The 25,800-nt window shown below is 52.3% G+C and overlaps 2 protein-coding genes across 9 annotated transcripts; both read right to left on the reverse strand.

Annotated features, from left to right (window-relative positions):
* Positions 1-1,413: 1,413 nt before the first annotated feature.
* HINFP (histone H4 transcription factor) lies at positions 1,414-11,319 on the reverse strand. Its single transcript, XM_007124208.3, has 10 exons — positions 11,235-11,319; positions 6,504-6,709; positions 4,863-5,092; positions 4,491-4,602; positions 4,160-4,312; positions 3,556-3,633; positions 3,349-3,469; positions 3,124-3,262; positions 2,903-3,027; positions 1,414-2,381 (listed from the first exon to the last, which is right to left on the reverse strand). Exons 2-10 carry the CDS (start codon positions 6,697-6,699, stop codon positions 1,958-1,960), a joined length of 1,578 nt encoding a protein of 525 aa, XP_007124270.2. The 5' UTR covers positions 6,700-6,709; positions 11,235-11,319; the 3' UTR covers positions 1,414-1,957.
* Positions 11,320-13,106: 1,787 nt separating this feature from the next.
* Positions 13,107-23,953, reverse strand: C2CD2L (C2CD2 like). Of its 8 annotated transcripts, none has more exons than XR_003683687.2 (15): positions 23,196-23,953; positions 21,114-21,209; positions 20,618-20,737; positions 20,328-20,438; positions 20,123-20,239; positions 19,917-20,028; positions 19,666-19,774; positions 18,916-18,980; positions 18,698-18,825; positions 18,432-18,606; positions 17,603-17,704; positions 17,322-17,458; positions 16,949-17,234; positions 16,379-16,515; positions 13,107-13,477 (listed from the first exon to the last, which is right to left on the reverse strand). XR_003683687.2 is itself a non-coding variant. In XM_028501387.2 (14 exons), exons 1-14 carry the CDS (start codon positions 23,547-23,549, stop codon positions 13,458-13,460), a joined length of 1,932 nt encoding a protein of 643 aa, XP_028357188.1. In that variant the 5' UTR covers positions 23,550-23,953; the 3' UTR covers positions 13,107-13,457. The 8 variants fall into 8 exon arrangements, 6 of the variants coding, with proteins under 6 accessions (XP_028357188.1, XP_028357186.1, XP_023987102.1 ...); XR_003683686.2 differs by lacking the exon at positions 13,107-13,477 and adding an exon at positions 15,864-16,244; XM_028501387.2 differs by lacking the exon at positions 16,379-16,515.
* Between the last annotated feature and the right edge of the window lie 1,847 nt (positions 23,954-25,800).

The following is a 25,800-nucleotide window of genomic DNA, read 5'->3' on the forward strand; positions in this document are numbered from 1 at the left end:
TGTTTATTTCTATGTATGGTGTTAGAGAACATATTGCTATTTCTTGAAGGGGCTCTTGCAGAGGCGAAGTGAACATCTACATTGACTTGACCTTAAAGCCCTCATTATTTCTTGCCTGAATTCCTGCAGCAGCCCCCTAACTTGCATCTGCCTGCTCTCTCATTCCCCATCACTGGCAGAATCACCGTTCTAAAACTTGATGCAGTCCTTTTGGGCGGCTTTGCCTTCCTTCCCAGTCTTGTCTCTCTCCACAACCCACTGCCCTCTGTGCTGCAGACCACAAAGTACCCCTTTAGATTCGTTTACAGACCTAACCTCCTCTGCTCCGAATAAACCGGCCACCCCTTTGTAGATGGTAGCTCTAGTTGTTTCCTTGACAAAGCCCTTCTTGATCCCTTGGGTAAGTAATACTGTCAGCTCCTGCTCTGAGCCTCCTCAACGAACCCTGACAGGCCTCTCACTCCACTCATTTAGGTCTTTCCTCGCCTCTGTACTGCAAGTCCCTCCGGGGCAGATCCTGCCTGGGTTTATCCATCTTTGTATCCTTAGCACTTGTCACAAAACCCGGACTATAGGAAGAACTCAGTAAATGGCTGACGGAATTAATGAAGAGACTTCTCTTTCCTAATTCTTTCAGCAATAGGCACACAGTTTTTGTAGTAAGAATTATTTAGTCCTTTTTAAAAATGTCTTTTTAAAAGACATTTAGTCCTTTTTAAAAAGTGTTAAAACAACACTTTTGGGGCAGCTTCCTGCCCATCCAAGACCCCTAAGGGTACTTCCTTGACCTCTTGAGAGTGGCAGAGACCCTAAGAATGGACACACAGCACTAAGATGTGACTGGACAGGCCTAAAAAAATGGTTCCTGTTTAGGAAGGTTCCAACCCCTTTTAGAATCTACTGAAAATACAGACCCCTTTCCTCAGGAAAATGCACATTCAGATACACAACTTTCTAACTTGGCTCCTGGACCCCCAGTACCTGCTATTCCCTAGGGCCTCCACATCCACCCTCCACCCTAAGCCTCCTTCTTAGTCCCACAGCTCCACAGGTAAAGAACCCCCAACCCAGAGGCACTGGCTTCTAACCAGCACTCAGAGCGTGGGGCCGGCCTGAGTGCTCTGGCTTCCTGGCAAGCTCCACTCGTCCGTCCTACAGTGTTCTACTGCCCACTCCTGGCCTATGCCTGGGACCTCTATACAGATGGTAGATGTTCCAAGAAGAAATGGAGAAGTTTCACCAAAGGTGGGGTGTGGGGGAGGGGGGCAGGGAACAAGAGGACAGTTCAAAACAAAACAAACCCCAGTCACTAAAAGGGGAGTGAGCCTAATTATTCAGCTCCTCTTCTGGGCAGCTGTATCTCCTCGTTATCTAGTTAATATCACCAAACATAAGGAAGAAGAAGTGAGTTATGGCCCAAGTGTTTCTTTTATTACCAAAAACAATTGTTACGCACATACTCAGTGCCTCCAATCCCATCCCTGAGGATGACCATGAAAGTCCTTGGGGCTTGTAGGAGGAACCATTTAGAGGGAAATGCCTTGGCTGGTTGTGAGGAAAGGGCCCTTGCCGGGATCAGTTACATGTCATCCGGGGCCTAAGGACCCCTAAAGACAGGAATGGATGTGAGTTGACTATGGATTTTAATCACTCTTCCAGCATGTCTGGGGGTTAGGGTTAAACCTGACACTAGCCCCCTCTACAAGAACACACACAACCAGGGTGCCCCCCCAAAGAATCCAAACTCCTCAGGATCCCCACAGAATGTGGTCTGGCACAAAAGGGAAGTCCCTCAGTCTGCCGAATGATGCAAGCTGGGTCCAGAGTGGACCGCACTGCTCCCAGCACCCCTCCTAAAGGCATCCAATGGCAAGGGCTGCCCACTAGGGGCATTGCCACCAGCCCGGCTCAAACCCCAGCTGGGGTCTGGGGTAGCAATGGTCAGGGTCTGCAGCCTTCACACCATCTGGACTTCTGGCTCCTCAGCTACTCCCTGAAGCTCTTCCATGACGCCCCCAGAGGGGGGCTCAGAGGCTGGAGGTGGCTCTCCCGGGGCTTCGGACAGCACATAGTAGACAATCTCTCGCTCGCCTTGGGCGCTGGTCTGATTCACCACGTGGATGACAGGGCTAGAAGTGTCCTGAGAGGCCGAGAGGGCTGTCCCCTCACCATCCCCACCTTCCTCTTCCTCTTCAGCCTCTTCCTGGGGTCCTGGCTCCCCTGGCACTGTTTCTAGAATGATGCCCTGCAGGCTGCTCTCATTCAGTGATGCTCCCAGGCCCGATCCCTCTGGTGGCTGCCGCAGCAGTTGCTGTGTCAGCTCTACACTCTCATAGCGAACCAGCTGCAGCCGCATGTAGCCGTCTTCATGCTCCTTGTACCTGGTGAAGGAGGAGCACAGAGGGCAGCAAACAAGGGCAGGGGGAGGCAGAAATGGCCTGGAGATTGGCGAGGTAAGGGACAAATACGGGGGAAAGAAGCAGCTCTGGGATTCTAAGTGATGGAGGTTAAAGACAAAAAAGGTCTTTATTGGAATATTTAGAAGAAAAGGCAAGAAGGATCATTACTCAAAAAGGGAAGGGAGGGGAGGGAAGGGGAGAGGGAGGAATTATCTGTACTGGACAGTAGTGTTGTCAAAGGATTTATGAGCAGGCCATGGAGCTACAGATTAGGACCCTTGGACTCACTCTGGTTCCGGCTACAGGGCTTTTGGCACCATTTACTGTTTTTGGCGTGGTGCCTTGGATTCAAAAATCAGAAAAATAATCTTTGCCCCACCACTATTCTCGAGGTTCCTTGAGCCTAAATGGAGATGGTGGACATCAAAGCACCATCAAATTCAAGGTCTCTTAAATTGTTGAAAGGTATGAAGAAAAAGTGTGGGAATCTGGGAGGAGCATACCGAAAACGGGGGTGCCCTGAGGGCCACTTGAACTGGTGTTTCTTGCGAAGGTGCACGGTGAGGTTGTTGCCCCTTGTGAAGCATTTGTCACACACGTGGCATCTGTACCTCGGCTCTGAGTCTCCCTGGGGGGGAGGGGAGGGAGAGTGAGGCTAGCTTCCCCCCGACCCCGGGCTCCCCGACACTTCTGCTGGCCCTTCCCCACCATCAGCCCCACTCACTTCATGCACTTTTCGGTAATGGGACTTGATAGAGCAGAGCGACCGGGCACTGAAGGTGCAGTTCTCGAAATCACACCTGTAGGCTGGCTCCTTGCTATGGGTATCCAGGTGCTTCCGGAGGTCGATCAGATTCTTGCAGCTGCCAAGAGAGGTCAGGAGGGGTCAGAGGGCATGGGGGACCCTAGAACACGAGTTTTCTGATTTCCAGTCCCCGTTTCCCTTTACCTGTAGTCACAATAGTCACATTTAAAGGGCCGGTCCTCGCTGTGGCGAAAGCGCATGTGGTTTCGGAGGGAGGATGGCAGTGGGCAGGTCATGTCGCACAGAGGGCACTTGTAGTGGTTCACTGAGGAGCAGAGAGGAGGCTGTGATCCGAGAGCTAGTGGAAGCTTGGACGGTGGGCCGGGACGAGAGGGGTGGCTGGCTACTCACCATGGTTACGCATGTGGTCCCGCAGCAGCCGCTCCGTGGCAAATCTCTTGGAACAGTGAGAGCACTGGAAGTGTTGCTCTGTGGTGGGGCGGGCAGAAGAGAGGGTGGGTTGTGAGGGATGGTGGACAGGCACAGAGAGGAGAGCAAGCTGGGAAAGGGGAACCATCCCAGGCAGAAGGGAACCACCAGAGGAGGAGTGGGGAGCTTAGGGAACTATGGACGGACATAGTATCACAGAAAGAGCATGGGACTTGGAGTCGAGAACCTGAATTAGAATTCTGGCTTGACCACTTACTAGCTGTGTGATCTCAGGTAAGTGATTTAACCTCTCTGAGCCTCAGTTTCCTCATCTGCAAAAAGCGTGGATAAGAGGCCTACCTCATGGGGCTGCTGCTGGGATTCACTGAGATAAGAGCTGTGGCACACAGTAAGCATGGAATAACAACGTCTAATGAGTCTCTATCAGCAGAGACTGTGGTAGGTGACTGAGCCCTCAAGGTAGATGCAGCCAACTTGCAGATACCTTCAGGGGTCCCCTCTCCTGGGAATGTGCCCCCGACCCCCACTCCAAGCCTGCACCCATGCCCCTTCTCCGACCACTTACGATCCAACGAGGTCTGGCGACGGATGTGATCTAAGAACTTGGTGTTGTTGGCAAACATGCCCCCGCAGGTGGGGCAGGCCACCACCTTCTCCTGGGTATGGCTACGGAGGTGCTCTCGAAGCTTAAAGCGGTCCTTGAAGGTGCATGTACAGCCTGGGAAGGAAGGTCCAGTCAGGTCCAGCTACAAACCCTCAGAGTAGGCTCTGGTACCCCCACGTCTCTCCAGCCAGCAGCCAACCTTGCCCTGCAGGACTGGTCCCACCGCTAGCTGCCCTGCCCCTTAGCAACCCCAAGGTTTCTTTAGAGGTCAGAAATTAAAGAGTGGCCCTACCTTTCCAGCCACACAGCACCATGTGGTTGTCCTTGCCGACTGCCTGGTATTCACAGCACAGGCTGTGCGCTTCCACATGCCGATAGAACCACTCGGGATTGTCGAAGGAGCTCTGTGCCAGGAGCAACTTGGGGTAAGGACTGAGGGTGGGTGGCGGGACTCTTACCCCTAGGTGTCCAAAGGGGGCTTCTCGGCTCGCTCCCAAATTAACTTGGTGCGGATAGGAAAGTTTGAGCAAGGGGGCTACCCAGAAATGTAGGAGGGCTACGAGCGGGAACCTCAGGAATACAGGGCATCCCTGAAAGGGTCAAGGCATCTTGAGTTGAGATCCCCAACTTCCCTCCACCCCTATTACTGGCTCTGCCTGCTGACCTCACAGTGCTCCCACAGACACAGGAAGTGGTCAGGGATGTCAGGGATGAGGTTGCGGCTCTGGAAGTCCAGGACGCAGGGGCTGAGGTCGGCCTGGCTCTGCAGGGCCTGCAGCCCGCACTGTTTCAGCTTAGTGTGGTAGCAGTGGAAGTAGACGTGGCGCACAAGATCAGCAGAACTGTCCAGAGAACAAAAGCCGCACTCCTGCCACAAGCAGGAGAATTCTTCCTCTGCAAAAAGGGGTTTAGAAGGGAGAGTCTGATACTTTCCAAAGCTCTCCGTCCACTTAGCAGCAAGTGAGGATGCCGGACTGACCTGGTATGCCAGGAATTCATTCAGCAAATACTAGTATTTAATGACCACTAACTGTGTGCCAGGAACCAGGGATACAACGACGAGTAAAAAAAGAGTCCCAGTTTTGTCCTCGTACAGCTTTCAATCAGAGAGATAAAAACATCAAATAATCACATGTATAAATATTAAACTGCAACCAGGTGGAGGGGAAGTGTGGTCTAGGCAGGCGGACAGTGTGTGCATGTCCCAGTGCCAGTGACTCAGAGACAGCAGGTGTGGCTGGCATCTGCTACAGTGGCTCGGAGTTTCTGCTGTTCCCGAGGAAACTGAGACACCTCCCACTCCTTCCTGTCAAACCGGAAGTCCTTCTTTCCCCCATATTCTGCCCAAGATCGGCCTTTCCTAGGAAGGACTATTCTCTAGGACTATTCAATTCCACTTCCTATCTCTCTAGCATCTGTCTAAGCACCAAATTTCCATTGCTTTATAGGGGTTTATTTGTTTTGAAAAGTAGATACTTTTAAAAATACAATAATCCCCTAATTTCTCTTCTGTATAAATATTACTTGACTTTTGAAGCTATTAGTTATAGTTCACAGTCACTAGACTCAAAACAGAATTTGAGGTGGGGGAAGGAGAGGTGTCTCTATACCTTCTGTAGAACAGAGTTTTTCAAACTGTGTTGTGACCCATTAGTGGATAGTGAAATCAGTTTAGGGGATTGCAAATCACACTTTTTTTTAATTTAAGAGAATAAGATAGAACAATTCAGAGAGAATTTAATACAGGCAAGTATTGTTTTTAGTATTTTTTAACTTTTGTGTACAGGGCTGTGATATAAGATGTATTCCTAACTGGTGGTCACAGTAAAAAAAAAAAAAAAAAAAAAAAAAAATTGAAAAGATCCCACATGCCGCGGAGCGGATGGGCCCGTGAGCTCAGCGCCGCTGAGCCTGCGCGTCCAGAGCCTGTGCTCCGCAACGGGAGAGGCCACAGCAGTGAGAGGCCCGCGTACCGCAAAAAAATAAATAAAATTTAAAAATTAAAAAAAAATAAAATCATATCTATCTAATTTATGTATACACATGCAGAGAGAGGTCAAAAAGAATGTTCACCAAAGTCAGTAAGTCAGTAATTGACTTTTGATGGCAGGTTCATTCCATATATCCTTGTTGAATGAGTTTTCTATAATGAGTCTACAGTGTTTTTATAAACAAACCAAAAAAAAGCACAATTAGGAAAATAAACCAACACTCTCGCCGGCTGCCTTCCCCCTTTGCAGCAAGGAAAATCAGATTTTCCACCATCCCTTGAGCTCTTTCCCCCTGCTGTGTCCTGCTTCCTTACCCAGCGGGTCCTCCTCCTCCTCCTCCTCCTCCTCCTCCTCCTCCTCCTCCTCCCCGGAGCCCTGCAGGTGCTGCTGCAGGTGCTGAGTGACGTGCTCGCAGAACTCCTCCATGGCTGAGCACACAAAGGAGCAGGACCCCCACTCACACTGCAGCCCCAGGTTCTCTTTTCGAGGAACTTTCCCAGGGGGCGGCATGGCCTTCACCCTAGAGGGGGAGGAAGAAATCAGCAGCTGCCAGGATTCCACCCAAGTGCTGTTGAGTGTATACAGCTGGGCGGGCAGCCTGCCTAGACCCAGGAGACACTTTCCAGTGGCCCGCGACAAACTCCATGATTTTTCAATAAGGACAGAGTAGCAGTTCCTTAAACCCCTGGAAGCTGTCTGCTGTTCTTGGGAAAGGAGAATACAAACTAACATTACTGAGCATGTGCCAGGCTCTGAGCTAAGAACTTCAACAGACATTTTTTCAAGGAGCTTCAGAGCAACCCGCCAAGAAGGAATTACTCCTACAGGAAGCAGAACAATGCTCAGGTTCAAAAAGAAGGCTTTGGGGAATGACCCAGGGTTCAAATCCAGACGCCTCTGTCCACCACCTACTTAGCTGTGCGACCCTGGACAAGTAACTTAACCCTTCTACTCCTGAACACCCTCATCTTCAGAATGGAGACAACAAGCCCTTTTGCTTTTAATTTCACACTTACTATAGGCCAAGCACCTACTAAGCACTTTATTTGCCTTGTGGCATTTAATTACCAACACCACCCTATGAGGTAAGCACTATTTTTAACTTCATTTGTAGATAAGGGCCTAAGGCTTGGAGAGGTTAACTGGTTTGACCAAGATCACACACTAGTGTGGTCGGGTCAGGTGAGGCTGACTCCAAAGTCCACATTCTTTCCTATGCACACAGATGACCCTAGAAGCTCCTTATTTCTTACTGTATCATAAGTCCCCCGCCAGACTTACAAAGTGCCGTACAAACTCCCTTTGCCTAACCTATCCAGTGCTTTACTCCACCACTGCCCTAACATCCTCTGAACAACTATGCAGATCCCATTTCAGGCGGTTACCTGTCCAGTTTATACTGAGTGGACACAGTGCTAGGCACACTTAGGCATGTAATAAATATTTGTTGAAGAAAGCTGAATAAAAAAACTAAAGGTTCTCAACCTTTAATACGCACACAAATGCAGAGGTTTCCAGCCCCTCCCCTAAAGGTTCGGATTCGGGAAGGCTGGGTTAGGCCTAGAAATATGCTCTCTTAACTCAGCACTCCAGTTCTGGTGGGGCTTCCAGGAACAGTTTGAGGAACAATAAAAGAACAGTTTCCCTCGTTAAAACAAAACACAGGGACTTCTCTGGTGGCGCAGTGGTTAAGAATGCGCCTGCTAATGCAGAGGACATGGGTTGGAGCCCTGATCCGGGAAGATCCCACATGCCGCAGAGCAACTAAGCCCCTGCACCACAACTACTGAGCCCACGCGCTGCAACTACTGAAGCCCACACGCTCTAGGGCCTGTGCTCTGCAACAAGAGAAGCCACCGCAATGAGAAGCCCACGCACCACAAAGAGTGTCCCCCCCCGCTTGCCGCAACTAGAGAAAGCCCATGAGCAGCAACGAAGACCCAACGCAGCCAAAAATTAAAAAAAATAAAACAAACAAACCAACAAAAACCACAGAATGAGAGATGATACTGCAAGCAAAATCTCTGGAGGAAGAAAAGACACTAAGAGGCCCTGACTCTGTCCCCTGAGTGTCACCTCTTCCTTGAGGATTCTCACTGATTCTTGCTGTCCCCACTGCGGTACCCTGAGAGGGAGCGGGGGCATTGCTCCCGCTGGCCTTCCTGAAACAGGTGGGAACTCTGAAAAAGAACTTTACTACACACTGAGGAAGAAAACCCAGAAAACACAAAATGCATAACATCTTTCACAGCTACAACTGTAAGAACCTACTATATCTAACTGCTTACCAAAGAAACCCCTTTCAAATCCACAGCCTTTGCCTCTCCTCTGAGAAGAAGCCAGCTACCTTTGACACTCTGGGGTGTGAGTTACTTGCGGTTGCTGAGCTCTTGGTAGGCTAATAGTGAAGCCCTATTAGGAGAAAATGTGGACTACTTTCACAATTTGGGGGTAGAAGAAGTAGGGAAAGCCTTCCTAGGTCAGACATAGCAGTCCAAACCTCCTATACTACCTTCAGGATCAAGTCCACTTAGCACAGCATGCAAGGCTCTTCTCCAACTGGCGGCAACTTACTTCTCCAGGAGCTGGGTAAGGGAACTAACACATGAGGGCCTACCATGTGTCAGCCCTGTGGTGAGTCCTCTTCCACACTTCACTTCATTTGGTGTAAGAGTGCCCTGATTCTAATCCAAAGGTCGTGCCCTTCCCCCCACACCTATCCATTTATTCCCTCTTTCTCTCTGAGTCAGTAATCTTTGTCCCTAAACATACTACATTCTCCTAAAACGCTCTGCCTGAGAAACCTCTACTCATTTGCTTCAAGCCCAAATGCCCCCTGCTTGGTGAACCCTCTCCCAATTCACCCAGGTACAGCTGACATATCCCCCGCCTCCTGCCTCCACAGCACTCGGTACACACCTCCATCCAACTACCTGTTACAATGGAACAGAATGTGTGTCCCCTAGACAAGGAGCTTCTCAGGGCAGAGCCCATCTCTTCTTCACTTCTCATTCCCAGCATTAGCCCAGAGCTTTGTACTCTTGGGAAACTCAATAAATGTGGGGATATGATTCTATCCCAGGAAGCGTTCCTAAACTACCCTGCCCCTCAAATCACTCTCGCCTTTCGGTTTGATGGCTAGCATAGTTGAAATCAGAAAAGCTCAACCCTATTTTTTCTGCTGCCCTTGGTCACTCATGGTTGTTTTGTGTTCTACTCTCATTTACCCAACTGGACAATACTAGCTGCTTCTGAGCAGATACCATATCACGCCTGTGTCCCTATACTGTGTCCAGCCCAATGCTGAGCACAAATATTCTAAACACATACCTGTTGTTAGACTGTGGATAAGGCCCAGGAAGCAGGCTATCTAGATATCTAGAATGACTTGAAATTTAGGCAAAGCTCCCTGAATCCCTCTTTCACCATCCCCCGGCATTCTTTACTTTCTTTCCCTGTACGCTGCTTGTTTCTACCCTGGGAAGCTGTAGGACAAAGTGACTATTTGGTCACCACTCCTCTTTCTGTAGGCAAGGGATGCAAATGAGGCAACCTGTATAAGGAAAGGGCGCCGGACCAGCTGTCAGAAGACCTGGATTCAAGCTTCCCGTCTCAATGAGTTTGCTCAGCCTAGAATAATATAACACCTAACTATCTACTATATGCCAAGCACTGTTTTAAGTATCTTATATGTATAAAAACTCATTAACACAACAACCCTATTGAAGTAGGTACCATTATTACCCACTTCGCAGATGAGGAAATGGCCCAGATAGGTTAAGTAATTTACCCAAGATCAAAGCTAGAAAATGATGGAGACAGAATTCAAAGCCAGGGAGCTTGGCTCCGGTCTCCTCCTACATCAGCCTGTCTTACCTCTTCATGTCTGATTCCTTCCTCCCCACAGACACCATATCCATATACACAATACCCAAAGCATGTTTTATTGAGTAGCTATTTTGTCAGTTTCCTCCAATAAGCTGTGACCTCCTAGAAAGCCTGGTCTGTGCTGTGTTCAGTTCCAACTGCAGGGCCACCACGTACCTACTACAACCTCTTTTAATGTTTAAGTAAATCTGTTAACTTATTACTTTACTTTTAGACAAATCACCTAGCTTCTTTGAACCTGTTTCCTTAAATGTAAAACAGGATACTAATATCACAGCAGTGGATGATGGATTCAACAGATCTGATTAGAAAGTTCCAACATTTACTAGCTAGCTATGTGACCTCAGGCAAGTTACTTAAGCCCGGGTTTCCCATGTAGCATGGGAATAATCATGCCTGTCTCATTGAACTGATTTATGGATTAAACCAGATGATGGATATCAAAATGCCTAGCATAACCCACCGCCAGAACTCAACAAGTGTTGGCTCTTCGTATCCCTGCTTCTAAGGATGAGATGATCTAAGCACGAATGCTACAAAAAGATCAACAAAAGGAAAGCCCGAAGGATTCCTAACCCTTCCTTTCATCGGGAGTCATAGTAAGAAGCAATCAGCAAAAACTTGAGTATAAATTGTAACGCAAAGCACCGAATGAACCCTGAATGGTGTTCAAGAAAGGAGGGACCCAGATCCGGAACCTCCTAAGGACTCTCACAATGTGGTCGAAGAGATAAGACTCTGACGTGTTAAGACAACGACCAAAACAAAGCGCCGGATGAGGGAAAGCTGGACAGGGAGAAATCCCAGTGGCAGGCGAAACAGGGAAGACTTGCCCTAAGCGGTGAGGACCGGGCCCCTGGAGCACAGGTAGAATTCGGAGAGAAGGAAGGAGACCCTTCCGGCGGGTAAACCTCTCCCTCTCAGCCTCGCAGGCTTCCCCCAAGGCGTGGCGGCGACCGTGTCTCAGCGGCAGCCAAGCCCCAGACGGGAGGTTCGAGTAGATGTTGGGGTCAAGGCGCTGCAGGCACCAGGCAGACCAGCGTGGCCGAACAGCAAGAGGGAGCCTCGCCTAAGCGACCGGGGAAGAACCTGGCCTCGGCAGCGAGCCCAAAGCCCAGCCCGACGCTGCCCGGCCAAGCCCGGAACCCGCAGCTTACCGTCAACCAGCCTCGTCAGCTCCAGGGTCTCTCCTGCTCTCCTCCCACCTCGCACCATCTCCGGGAGGGCGCTTGAGCGACGGCCAACGACAGCCAATCGCCGCTCTCGGATCCCTCTAACAACCAATCGCCCCTGCGACTGACGGAACCCGTGCGCGACCAAAACACGGAAGGGGCGGGAGTGAGGGGCGGCGGGACGCGCGGAAAGGTACCGCTGCTGGCGCCGCGGATCTCCTGGCGTGGCGCAAGCGGGGATCCCTAGGGCCCGAATTCCCCCAACTGCGCAGGCTCGGCCCACGGCACCCACTGGGCATGCGCAGAGCTCGGGCTGAGCGCAGAGAGGGGTCACCATCCTTGTGTCGGTTATCAAGCTAGCTGGCCGCGTGGGCGGTGAGGCGGAGGAACAGGCGGAGGAACAGGCGGAGGAGGCATGCGAGGCTCCGTGCCCAGCACAGCAAGCCCCGCTCAGCCCAAACTGGGGGTCCTTCACCTTCTTAATCTTCCTGTTGCTTAAGTATCAGTATTCCTTGTGCCATCTTCTCCTTCCCCTACACCTCACCTCCTGTGTCACCAGGCTCAGTGAATGACTCCTTCAAGTCAGAAACCTGGCGGTCATGGCTGATTCCTCCCTCACACGTCGCATCCAATCCATTGCCAAGTCCTGTAAATGCTACCCCCTTAAATACAGGATCTCTCACGTTCATCCCCCGTTCTTGATGTTCGCCGCCCCCTCTCTAGTCCATTAACAACGTCCATCCCGGATGTCTACACTGACCTAACTGGTTCCACTGCGGGCACTGCTACTTCCCTCCAAACCATTCTCGACGGAGCTCTCAAGTGATCTTTACAAAGAGCAAATCTGATCAAACCACCACCCTGCTTCAAACACTCAAAAGTCATTCTGCTGTCCTCAGGACAAACCCCCAGACCATACTGGGGCTTTCTAGACTGTTCAGCATCTGGGTCCTGCATACTTCTCTCCACCGTGTCTTGAGTGCTTCTCGAACTCACTCTCTGCTCTCCAGCCCCCACATTTCTTTCAGTTTCTCCACCACACCTAGCCGCCTTTCCTCCCCTGCCTTGTAGTTGCTGTTTCCTCTGCCTGGAATAATGTTCCCTTTCTCCCCTTCCCACATATGTTTGATTCCTACTCATTCTTCTGGTCTCAACGAATACTTCTTTCTCCTGGAAGTCTTCCTGGACATCCCTTTCCTGCATTTCCCCATTACAGCTCTATCACGCGGTATTGTATTTGCCTGTTTACGTGTCTGCATTCTGCACTAGACTCAGTTCAGTGAGAGAGGGCAGGGATTGCGTGTGTTTTTCACGTTTATAACCCCATTGTTTAGCCTAGTGGCTGAAACTCAGTAAGGGTCCAAGACATATTTGTTTAAAAATTATGTACCTTAGTAAAGTTCATTGGGATTGATATTTACTGTGTTATATTTTCTAACCTAAATATAAACCTATATAATTTATATAATCAGAAAACACCTTACATGTTCAATATAAATAAAATGAACTTAAAGACGCCATTAAAAATAGTAAAGCCAGGGACTTCCCTAGTGGCGCAGTGGATAAGACTGAGCTCCCAATGCCGGGGGGCGGGGTTCCATCCCTGGTCAGGGAACTAGATCCCACATGCAGACAGCAACTAAGGAGCCCTGGAGCTGCAACTACTGAGCCTGCCTGTCGCAACCAAGACCTGGCGCAACCACATAAATATTTTTTAAAAATAGCAAAGCCAGAGTAAAATCAGAATTTTGTGCATGAAGTTTGTTACTAACAACAAACAGTGAATTAAACTTTGTCCCTATTTTAAAATATAATTCAAGAGTAACAAAAATGTTTTATCAACTTTATCCATTCAAAAGCACATAGGTATATTAATACTTCATAAAATGCCAACCATGTTTTAATTCAGACTTACACCACTAAAGATGGCTCTTAGCTTTAATTTAGCAATTTCATGAAGAAAAATCCATTCACTGAGCTGTGTAGACTCAAACAATATATTTACAGAGCAAAAATTTCAGGATATCTCTGGAATCCACGCATGTTTCCAAAATTTGAAACGGTGTATTGCTGTCTAACGTAGGTCACTTCCATCTCAATCTGCTTTTCTTGAAAACAAGACACAATTTTGGCTGGATAATTCAAGACACATCCTGAGGTTTGTTCTTTAAAAGCTGCCAGAAAATCTTAAAGCGTAATTCATACTCCTCAAAAACTGTGGATCTCTTCTGAAAGTATAAAGTGAATTAGGTTATGTTTTGCATTTCTTTTGCGTTCATTTTTTTAAATCCCTGTTTTTGAAATGTGATCAAGCTCTTTGTCAACACTAAATATGTGATTGCATTGAGTTCTGGGCAGGTCACCCTAGAAACTGAGTACATCTTCCAGTCACCATCAGCTCAATCCACAGGTCTAGTAGGAATCTGAATACCTGCCCTCCCATCAACAATAGTTTCTTGTGAAATATCGAGTTCAGTGTGTTTGGCCGTCTTGTCACATTGGTAAACAAACTGCTCCTCTGTGAACTATTAAGAGTTGTATTTCTTAGATCAGGGGAAGTAGCTTGATAAATCTTTGAGTTGTGAGGACCTAGAATTTAGCATACCAATATATGCAAATTAACCAAACATCCATATTCTGCCACCCTTTCTAAATATTCCATTATTCTGTGACTAGCGCGGACAGGAGCATGGGGAAAATGAACAACTCCAAGCTGCCCAGCCAAAGGCAGGTGCCCTGAAGCCCCTGTGATACAGGTTAGTCAGAATGGCAAGGCTGGAAGTGAGTGTGACCTGGATGATTATCTAGGCCACCCTTCATTTTAGAGATGAGGAAGTTAAGGTTCAGAAAGCAGAAGTGGACTTCTCAAGGTCGCTTGCTGTGTCTATGGTACACCCAGGTTTTCTGTTCCTGGTCGAGTGCTCTCTCTGACATCCTGCAGCAGCTTATCCGTTTCAAGTCCTGTGTAAGATCCCAGAGAACAGCAACCAGCGTCTTAGAGTTTGCTAGTATCCATAACTCCCTGAAATTTGCCCACATTTAGGAGTGAAAGACTTTTTATTATGATGAAACCCTTATAAGACTTCCCCCTCCCAATCCGTCTCTTCTGAGGCAACAGCTCACACTTATTCAGCACCGACTGTACGCCAGCCAAGTTCTAACCCACAACCAAATGATAGTTACTTTTATCACAGTCCCCACTTTACAGATGAGAAAAGTGAGGTGCTCTAAGTTTACATATCTTGCCCAAGGTCACAAAGATAATTAGTGGAGCTGGGACTCAAATCCAGGCAGTCTGGATCCAGAGGCTGTGCTCTGGACTCTCCTATATTCTAGAAGGAGCAGCCTGTTCAAGGAAGGAGAATGAAGATGCCCGTACTAGCTGATGGACTTTTTTTTCTGATTGACATTTTTGCTACAACTTCACCGTTCAAAGACGCTTGTTCTCCCATCCTCCCTCTACATGTCCCTTCCTCCCTGCAGGAACTTCGTAGACCCAATATATGTGTCACCGACCCCATCTCACTATCTGGGCCCTGTCTCTGATCCTCTCACTGCATCACCACCACAGCCTCGCTGCCCATTCGCCTGTCAAAGGATGACCAGTTGTCCAGTTTATAAACTCCAATTTGACTTTAATAAATTAAATTCCAGGCCATCACACAGCAATGGACATCATCATCTCCCACCATACAGAGGTGCAGCGCTGATCTTGCTCCCTCATCACACACTCTGTAAACAAAGCCCCTAAAGCCATGTCTCGGGGAAAGGCTTCCCATCAGGCTCCTGGCTCCCTCCTTCCAACAGAGCCACTGCTCACAGAGAAGGCATCAAGTACAAAAACGGTAACAAACGGGGAGGGAGGGCTGAGGAGCAGAAGGGGAGGCAGGGAGGTGGGGAGTACCTGCCCCCCATCCCGGGCACCGGCCCGGCTTTCTGTGAGCTGTCAGTGTCCTCAGAGGCAGACATTGGTGCTGGTCGGAGTGGGGACCTGAGGGAGGTGAGGGAGCCCCATCCGAAAGGGAATTGCCTACCCTCCTGGGATAGGAAAGAAGGGTCACCTGGGAGAGATGCCCTCTATTACCTGTTCACCGGGGGTCCGGGACCACACATATAAATAGAAAAGAGAATAAATAAGGGAGGCGGGATCAGCTGAGGAGCCGAGCAGCCCGGGGCTCCTCGGAGGGGCCAGTGCCAACAGCAGGCCAACGGGTCTGAGGACGCCCACACGCGCCAGGACAGAGCCTCCCCTTGCTCCCAGCCACCCGCTCCCTCTTCTACGTCCTCAGCAACGGGTGTCCACCTCTCACACGCTTCCCGTTGCGAGTCCCCTTCCAACTAGCCCCACAGCCCAGGGTGGACGGGGCTTCCTGGAACCCAGAGGGCTTCCCTGGCCCAGGCTTACCGGGAATCCAGGAAGGGGAATGGAAGGGAATGTGGGGAAGGGGCTGAGAGGACGCCTGCCCTCTCCTAGCTCAGGAGGTGAGCAGGGCCCTCAGAGCTGGGGGCTGGGGTTGCCATTGGCCTTGGGTTTGGATTTGAAGGAAAAGCGCTTGATAAGACGGCGAGAAAAGCTGCCAGCCTTCTTTCGGACGCTGGGTGTGGCCGTCGTGTTGGAGAGGTCATCGTGTGATTGGCTCAGACCGGCCTCCTTCTGACGAGGCCTCCGGCGGAAGATGAGCTTAGTGCCACTGCGCAGGAAGCTCACTGTGAGGGGAGAGGGGAGGCTGAGGCAGAGAGAGGGGCCCCACGGGGTGGGGTGAGGAGGGGAGCAGAGAAAGGACAAGCACGAAGGGGTCCAAGATGCGGGACAGAACAAACATGCCCTTTATCCTTCCTGAGGAAAACATGGTGATGCTCGTGGGATTCCGTGCGGGCTCCTGACCGCCGCCCCTGAGGGGGAATGTCACGGGGCTGGCTGCTCCAATCTGTGAGGACAGATTGCCGACTGGGCCTCTTTAGTAGGGAAAGACAAAGGCGGAGCAGAGGGTGTTCCTAAAAGCCATGAAGGGACAAAGTGGGTTGACGCTGACTTGTTGACCAAATTCCAGGATGTAAGCAGGAAGCAGTGTGTGTGGAAAACTTCAAAGAGGTAAATTCAGGACGAATATAATGAGAAGGGTGCTTACATGGCAGGCTTCGGACTTAGGACTCTCATTATCCCGAGAAGTGATGCAGGCTTAAATCATAAATAGTTAAATACACTCGTGAGTGATAGACTCACTGGCAGAGGGATGTGGACGTCTGGGGGCAAAAGCCCTTGAACCTGAGAAATTAGAAATACCACAGCTGTGCACAGACTGTGTCACTGCTAGAGAGGCACTCCTAGGGCTGCCTGGGGTAGGAATTCTTATACTCATAGGGGAGAGAGTAAAGAATGAAAGGAAAGGGTGGTGGGCGAGAATAAGGGAAGGAGGATGTGCGCTTAGATCCAGGAAGAAAGAAAAAGGGAGGTAAAAGGAAATATTTTTACGTCGCTTCTTATCACCCAAGCCTGTTAGATCCAAGCCAAGACTCAAGACATCAAGTCCCCCCTCTCTAATCAAGCTTGGCTGAAACAGGCTGGGAACTCTGGGATCCCTTAGGGGAGGAAGGAGGAGATTGGCCCGAGGCTCCTATGTCCCTTAGTGTCCAGTGGGACCCAGGTGATGATACTGGGTATAAAAGAAGAGGGGGGGGGGCTGCCAATATCTCCCCACCTTTGTGATCCTTGAGGCTGCGGGTTTCCAGCGCACCAGTAGACCCTGTTTCCGACTCAACATCATCCACAGAGGGCCTCTCAGAAATGTCCGAACGTGTTGTCTCATCTGCTTCCTGGACACTCGTGGGACTGGAGAGGGCATCTAGGGGTCCTGGGGACATGGCTGGTGGGTCTGAGGGAGGTGAAGAGGGACCTCCACTGGGCCCTGCATCATCCTGCATTGAGGCTTCCAGGGATGCCGCGTAGCCCAGGGAGAGTGCCAACTCGTCCTGAGCAATGGGCACCTGGCAGGAGGGACAAGTTTTAATGGGCAGGAGTGACCAATGAGGGCTCTCTCCCTAGCCCAGCTCCTCTCCCCAGAGCCCCGTTACCTTGGAAACACCGGAGATGATGAGTGTGCTACGCTTGGTGGGTGTCTTCTTGGCTGCCCGCCCGCTGGGCTCAGTCAGCTGGCGAATGGCTGTCTCTGCTACAGGGTCCAAGCCGTTGGAAAGGTGGCTCTCCCCTGCTGGATGATGGATACAGGGGATGGCTAGCCTGACTCCTCCCCAGCTCCTTCTTGGACCTGAACTCCTGTGCCCCACCCAAAATGGCTTTTGAATCTGGGGCCCAGGTGCCAACCACCACTCACACTTCCCGATTCCCTACTCACGGCTGCTGCTGTGGGAGCTACTGCTGGGGCCACCGCTCTCGCTCAGCACAGTTGTTGTCTTCTCGGTCACCTCCACCTTGGACGGGGAGCGGGAGGGGGAGTCTGGTGGGTGGGGGAGGGTCAGTGAGCTGGGAGGTGCTTTAGAGTGGCCCCCACCCCTACCGTCTTTCCTGAGATGCAGACTTTGGTTGACTCAGAGGGTAGGGATGACTAAGGGATGATTAATCACAGGGGTGACTAAGAAGATGCCATGGGGACAAAAAGACACCACAGGAGCCAATGGGAGCGTGGGAAAGTGCCATGGGGCCCACCAAGGGCGTGGAGAGATGCTATGAAAATACTGAGTGTGCAGAGATGGCAAAGGGGTCCAGCGGAGGTAGGGGGAATTCCATGGGATCCCTAGGGATGGGAGAAATGCCACGGAGGGCCCCTGGGAGTGGGAGAGTTGCCAGGGAGGCCACTGGGTTTGTTGGAGGGTCCCACAGGGTGCTGGAGGTTGAGGGGCGAGGGAGGGGCAATTGGGCAGCTGGGGTTGAGAAAAGGGAAGGGGAGAGATGTGTGGAAAAGACAGAGGGGAACTTGGGGAGGTGGAAGTGTGAGAATACCGTAGGAGGGGCTGGTAGATCCAGGACTGAAGAGGGAGAGGACTAGTTAGGGAAATGGAGGGATGCAAAGGAAAGTTTGAGAGAGTCGAAGACAATGAGGAAGATGTGGTCGGAAAACAGGGAGAGTCGGAATTAGGGCTTTCCTTGCCCTTTCCCTGTCCAGCCACGGATCTGCAGTCTGGGGCCCCTGGCTAGAGCTGGGCTCCCAGGCTCCTCCTCTTTACCTAATTTGCCATCTACCCGGGGCCGGGACTGGACGGTGGTGACTGTGGTGACAATGGTGCCATCGGGCATGATGGTCCGGTCAAGCTCAATCTTCTTGGTAGGTGTGATGCTGGGGCGTGGAGTGGAGGGGGTGGGAGTGCCCAGGTTCCGGGGGGAGCCCTCCTCATACTGAAGCTGCCAAGGGGTGGAAGAGGAAAGAGGCAGGGCCTCAGAGACTGGTCTTCCCCCGTGTCCTCCCACCTCCCCCCAGGGGGCAGCATCTCACCTCTACTGCCATGGTGGCTGCCTGCCCCAGGGCTTTCCCTGGCCCAGGGGTGAGTGGGCACACCTGTCTTCGGGACAGTGGTCTGGAAGGGGAGGCCACAGACACTGTGGCCTGGCCCAAGAATTCAGCTGGGGAAAGGGGTGGCACCGTGAGCTGGGGCCGTGATCAGGCCCCACTCGGCACCCACCCAGACGTGCTCCCTCCTGCCCCGTCCTCACCGTCTCCACAGCTGCTACGCCTCAGCACTTTGAGGACCAGCTCCCGGCTCTGGGGCCCCAGATCCCTGCGGCCAAGAAGAGGTGGGGCAGGGAGGGGGAAGATTAGCAAACTGAACCCACCCTTGAGTTGATCGCAGGCCAGAGGCAGAGAGAGATGGAGGTAAATAAGATAGAACAAGTGCTGCATTCATCCTCCAAATATGGTCTCTTCCCAAGAGAATGGGACAGGGCTGAGCAGGGACCATACTACTCAGCTGGCATTCAAATCCTCCATGCTCCTGCCCCATCCTGCCTTCGCAGTCTCCGTCTATGGCAAATCACTCTCTTTTTCCTTTACTCAAGCTGTTCCCTCTGCCATGAACACTTTTCTCTAACACTCCATTAAAATCCTAGTCTTCCTCGAAGGTGTGATTTAAATGCCACCTCCTCCATGAAGCCTACTCTGATCCTTAACCTATGGGAATTAAGCTCCCCCATCTAAGCACTTCCACGGCACTTTGTGTAAACCTGGACTGGAGCACTTATACCATCGTCTTTACGTACACCTGTCTCTGCTTCTACCCTGTGATCAACTCAGGGCGGGGGTGTATCTTGGTTATATCTGGACTAGGCCAGGGCCTGGCAGACAGTAGAGGCTCACACCAAGGTTTACTGAAAACAGAGCTGATTCATGCCAGGGCTCTGCTGGGAGGCTCTGATCCCCAGTCCAGCCGCGGGAGCAAGGGTAGGGGCTGGGGAGTCACTCCTTACAGTGTCAGGTCCTCGCTCCACTCCACCTCAGGCCCAGCCCTCATGGGCTTGGTCCACTTCTGTTGCATGGGGTTGTCGAGCTCAGCTACACAGCACACTTCCCCAGTGCCTGTGGGGAAGCGGAAATTTGAAAACGCTCAGTTCCAAGCTGAGAGGCCACTGAGGAGCAGAGAGGCCACGCCCTTGGCAGGGGCGCCAGGAGCACCTGCAACCATAGCCTCGGCAGTCCCCCAGAAGCTTCTGGCTCTCACCTTCCAGCTCACGTCCCAGGTGAGACGCTCGAAGCTGCCTTAGGAATAACCGGGTAGGTCTGGGGATGGCTGGCTGGGCTTGGGGCACCAGAGGTGGCTTCTCACTGGGTACCTAAGAGCAGAAGAAGGTGGAAAGAGCAAGAACCCCGACATAGTACCCTGGGGACAGCATGCACGCAAACTATTTGCTGTGAGCGCCTACTCACCAGGCCCCCAGGGGCAGAGCAAGCCCTGAGGTTGACCATCATAGCCGGCTGGGTGCTGACTACGGAATCCTCGATCAGCTCCTCGATAGTGGAGAGCTCTACTTGCTCCTCTCCTCTCTGCAGCGAGGAGAACAAGGAGGTGGGGCCCCCAGCTCCGCCTCCCCCTCCCTGTTCTGTGGCTTCTCTCCCAGCCCTGCCCCCTTACCTCCCTGTTCTGCAGCTTGGGAAGCACTGTCAGCCTGAGAGCTGGGCGATCAGTGAAGGCCCAGGATACAAGCAGGCCCTCGCCAGGGATTTCCTCCAGGTTGACTTCCAACTGGGGACAAGGGACAAAGGGACTGGGTTGACTTGCCCCACTCCTCCAACTACTCCCATCCCCCGCCCCCAGGACCCTCCCTTCCCAAATTCTGTCTAAGAGAGGAACCAATCTGAAAAGGCTGAGGCAACTTAACTGCCCGCCCCCTGCCCAACTCAGTTTCCCACATCCTCCTCCACCTGTGTTGGTGGCAGTGTCAGAGTGACGTGGTAGGTCTCCATGGAGACGGCAGCGGGGGACTGCTGGGTCACAGAGACTGGAAACATCACCTCCTCAGCAGAGAGCTGGCAATGCAGCACCTGAGACAGGCGAGGCACGGAGGCAAGGAGGGTCACGCACGGGGGAAGGGTGCTCAACTTGGCCCTGCCCTGTCCTGCCCGACAACGGGTCAGCAGACCCCTCTCCACTTCGGTTTTCCTTGGGAATCACCTTTTGGGGGTCATAAGCCCATAAAAGAATGATAAAAGCCAAAGACTCCTCTCTCCAGAAAAATGCAAATATGCACACATGTACTAGTTAGCATGTAACTTTAGTGGGATTTTCAGACCTCCTGAAGCCAATCCTGGGATCCCTAAGGCATTCAAAGACTTCAGGTTAAGAACGCTCAGACTAAAGGGAACTCAGGATCAGCCCCCACTCCAGCCCTAAAGAAGGCAGTGCCCATCAGACCCTTACCATGGTGCGCTCTGAGTGGTCTGTGCAGGTCACATGACTGATGCTGGCTTTGGGTGGGAGTTGGGGCACCTCCTCAAAGGCGATTTGGATGGAGCTCTGAGGGAGTAATGTGGGCATAGGATCAGGTCTCTGGAGCTGCCCCCCACAGGGCTGGCCTACTCAGTTGCTGGCTAGGCCCTGGCACTGCGGAGGCCTCAGCTGCAGGCTGGCTTCTGTCCCCTCCTTGGCTCAGGGCTTTAGGACAGGAAGTGTTCCCCTTGAACCCTGCCTCTCCGGGGCCTGCAGCTGCTAGGGAGAGCTGGGAAGCTAGACTGCCTCAGAGACTGCATCACCTTGAGCTGAAGACCCTAGATTTCTCCTGGAATGCCAGGAGCCTCCCTCTTCTCCCCCACCTTCCTCTTCATCCCCACCCTACCCCCGAAGAAAGGTGTGCATAGAAAAAAAAAAATAAAGGTGTTGGTGCCACCTGTATATCGTAGCTGGGCAGAGAGAGACACAGCTGAGCTAAGGATGAAAGCAGTAGAACCCCTTATTCAAGACAAGAGCTAAACCTTCTTCCAGATAAATAGGATGTAGAGGCATAAAAGTATGACTCTATCTATATTTTTGGAGATGAAGACTAGCTCAGCATGGCCTTGGGGAACGTTACCAGAGGAACTGGGAAGAAAAGCAAGCTTAGAGGGGTCAAGGGCCAGAGACTTGGCTAATTCCTCAAGATAGACAGCAGGGTGGCTTTAGGGAGCAGAAAGCTGCTTAGCTTAGGTGTTGTAAGAGCTTCCTAATTCTTCCACAGCAGTGGAAGCCAACTGCTGCAGCCCCATCCAGAGAGCAGGATGGGAAGAATTGAGGAGGGGGCAAAGACTGAGCTGGCAGCTCCTCCTTGGGTCTTGGGATGGGAGGAAACAAATCCACAGGACTCATTTGCCTGGCAAACCAGGGAAAGCCAACTTCTCTGCTACTGTAGCGGTCTTGTCCAAAGCCAGGCCAAGGGAGATGGATGCTGGGAACACCAGTCTCCCCACCCCCTGCAAGGGAGGCTAATGTCCAGCTGAGTCAGCTGTCCTGGGGAGTCAGTCCTGACCCAGGGACAAGGTACAGGGAGAGCTGGGTGGAGGGTTGAGTTCACGGCCTAGACTGACAGATGCCATCTGGCTTTCAGGTCAGCTGGGCAGAGGAAGCAGAGCAATTTCTTGCGTGGCCACTTCTGTTTCCAGGCATCTGAAGAGCTAGTGGAGTAAAACCCTCAGACTAGTGGTGGCTGGAAATGGAGAACCCTCTGAGCCAGGTGCTAATAGACTGCGAGGGCCAAGATGAGTGTGGATCCCAAGAGAGGGAGGTCTCCACCTCCCACCCCACCTCAGTCTTATGACCACGCTTCCTGCCCCACTTCCTGGGAGGCCAGCTGCCCATGGTGCAATGGCAGGAAGTAGGCTGGGTTAGTCTGTGACTGACCCTCAAGGGGCAGCTCTAGGCTCATCTACTGGGCAGGGCATGGATTGTCAATCTCCTTTCCACCTGAATACCTTTCCCTCAACACAGACACTGCAGGGAGCATGAAGAAGGACGGGTTAGACTGCAGCAGTGAAATTACTGAGGGATGGGGTTGGGGGGGAATTCAGGCTCTCCGGAGACTGCCTGATCACACAAGGGATCTGGGGCATGAAGTGCTGACTGGGTGTGGTGGCATGAGGACCAGGCAAATTCCTTCCACAGGTGCACATGTCTCCCTTCTATCCCCCGGCAGTGCCCCCCCCCCATCAACCCACACACACAACCAGCACCCAGGCTGGGCGGAAGTGCCCTGGGGCACAGGGATTAGCGTTGCTATGAGAACAGCAAGTTGTGCACCGGTCTGGAGCCAGAGAGTACCCAGACCGCAGGAATAGAGGATTTGGGACACAGCCGGATTTCTACAACCTCCAGCCTCACTTGCACCGTTTTCTCTGATCCCAGAGGAAAAGAGAGGCCATAGGGCTCTCCAGTTGCTCCCCACCCCCATACGTGCCTCCTGGCCTGAGCAGTCCCTCCTCTAGAAGAAAAGGCTGAGTGACGGGACCACCTAGGCCCTCCTGTCCAACTCACCCCATCTCTGCAGGCCTGCTCGTTCAACGCTCGCACCCAAGCCCGCTGCCAGTTCTCCCGGAAAGACTTGAAGGCGAAGAGCGACGCCAGGAGGCCCCGGACGCCTGGCTCCTCAGGGGCGCCGGCCCGAGTCGCCCGCAGCCTCAGCAGCGAGCGCCACGCGCCCAGCTCCCGCAGGGAGCCGGCGGGCTCGGCAGCTAAGGCGGGTCCCGGGCCCCGGCCCCCGCGGGCCCGCGCCAGCCACAAACCCCGGGCATACTGCAGCAGCCAGCCCAACACCGTAAGCAGCGAGGCGGCGAAGAGGACCAGCAAGGCCGCCCAGCCCATGTCCCGCTGCCCCCAGTCTGGATCCATGCTCCGCGCGGGCTCAGGTCCCGGTTCCGGCTCGGGCTCAGCCGCTGCCCCGGGGGAGCATGGCCCGGGCGGGCCTCGGGTCGGGGGCGGGCTCCCCCGGGGCTGGGCGCGCGGGATCGGGGGCTCGCCGGGGCTGGGTGCCCGGGACTAGTGGGTGCCACAGATCGCAGAGAGGAGGTTCCTGGGGGGTCGCGACGCCGGGGTCCCTCTCTCCGGAGTCCGGGGCCCTCCTCGGTTGGTCCGGCAGTCCAACCCGGGTTAGTCGCCTGCCAGCGCCCGACTCCTCCCACGGCGGGGGCCCCGCCGGACCCGGGCGGAGACTCGTCTGCGGAGACGCTGGGGCTCGCAGGCCGGCACCGGCTCCGGGAGGGCTGCGTGCGCAGAGCTGACACTGACAACACGGCCAGCCCCCCGCCCCCATCAGGCCTTAAAGGAGCCGCACCCGCGGCGGGCGGGGCTTAGTGAGGCCGGCGTTCCAGCGCTAGAAGAGGGTGGGAGGAGGAGCGGAGAGCGGAGGAGGTTCTAGGGTTGGAAATAGGCGGGATCTATAACTACCCCGCCCCATCCTGGAATCGGGGGTACTCCTGCTCCCCCGAGCTCAAGGCGAGAGTAAGCAAGAGTAATTTCACTCACCTGAGATGACGCCTCTGCTTTCCCCTACGTTCCTTAGCTTTCCATAGTTTGGACGCCTGTGGGGTTAAAAAGGAGGTGACCCCTGTGGATAGCATCAACCCCTCATCCCAACACTCCCAGGCTCAGCAGCTTCTTGGTTCCTATGTCCTGGCGGAAGCTAGGCCCTGGGTATGTAGCTGCAGAGGATCCCTCCTAGATAGAAGTGCCTGGCAGAGGTCCAGCTGATACCGACCCGAGAGGAACCAGAACCTGAACCTGGTAGAGGTTGAGAATAGAACATGGAACATTGAACCCCCTCCTCCACCCCCATCCTCTTCCCTCTGGAGCCAGGACCAAGGGACACTCTATTAACCTCCTTGCTCGTGTGGGTTTATTCTGGAGATATTTCCAAAGCCTGGAGCTGCTTCTGTTTTTAAAAATAATTTATTTCCATAGTAACAGCTCCTGCCTATGGAGCACGTGTAGAGGGGGTGGCAACGAGGAGGGAGCTGGCAATGCAGCACTGGACTATCAGTAGATTCAGCCACAAGACCCTGCCATCCAAATATGTGATATCCCAGCAAGCACCCAAAAAATTATGTTATAGGTACACTCTGGCCTCAGGATCCATCCCTTTTCCTAGATTTAAGGGAATGGATTCCGTCCCTATAGGATAGAGGCTTGTCACTGCTTTCTGGAGGCAGGGGAAGGAAAATCCTACAAAAGGATTCAAAGGAATCCCCATTCCCCAAGAGGCCCTTTCTCTCCACATACATATGGCAGGCCTTCCTTAGAGAGGTAAACAGAGAGGCGTTAAGTATCTCTCTCCCAAATCCAATCATTAGTCTGAGCAGTGAGCAGATGGGAGTAAACAATGTCTTCTAAAGTGCGGGGTTGCAGAGCTAAGCAGAACCTGGCAGGTCAGCGACAGGGTGCCTGAGCCACAGGAGGTGGTAGGAAAGCCTGGGGCGTCCCCAGATTTCACTCTAAGGAATGGGGTAGGGTGATGGGGTAACCTTGCTGTGACCCTGCCCATGCATTATCACTGGACCTCCAAAACCATAGAAGATTCCTAGAGTGTGGATTTTTAATCTTGAGGGGAGAAGAAATGAAGGGAGGAGAGAACTCAGGGACACAGAAGGAAGCTGTCAGTGGGCAGAGCAGCTAGGGCTAGGGAAGCAGGTTATGTGGAAAGTCGTCCAGGTACAGTTTCACTATGAAGACCCTCTTCCCCCAAGAACCCTTTTCAGGGTTCTTCAGAGTTCACCTCAGGTCTCTGAGTTGTTGGGTTTACTTCAACTCCTCCACTGAGCACTTGGTCCTGTGCTACCAGATACTGCTTCACAATTCAGTCTTATATTAGTCTCTCTACTTAGTCCTCCCAATCTTCCATCCACTTGTTACTAGACCTCTTGTACTTATTTCATTCTGCCTTATAGCCTAGTTGGTTGTTTACATGTCTGTTTTTCCCACTCACCAGAAAGCTGCTTAAGAGTGGAGACCCTGTCTTACTCATTTCTCTTCCCTCATATTGACTCAAGGTGCTTTAATATGATGAAGTAGACTCCTTGGAGAAAACAATTGCATTTATATCAGTTTGTGTCCCCACAGTACTTAAAAGTTTCCCATGCACATAGTA

This window comes from Physeter macrocephalus, chromosome 16 (assembly GCF_002837175.3).
Source record: "Physeter macrocephalus isolate SW-GA chromosome 16, ASM283717v5, whole genome shotgun sequence".
Classification (NCBI taxonomy): domain Eukaryota; kingdom Metazoa; phylum Chordata; class Mammalia; order Artiodactyla; family Physeteridae; genus Physeter; species Physeter macrocephalus.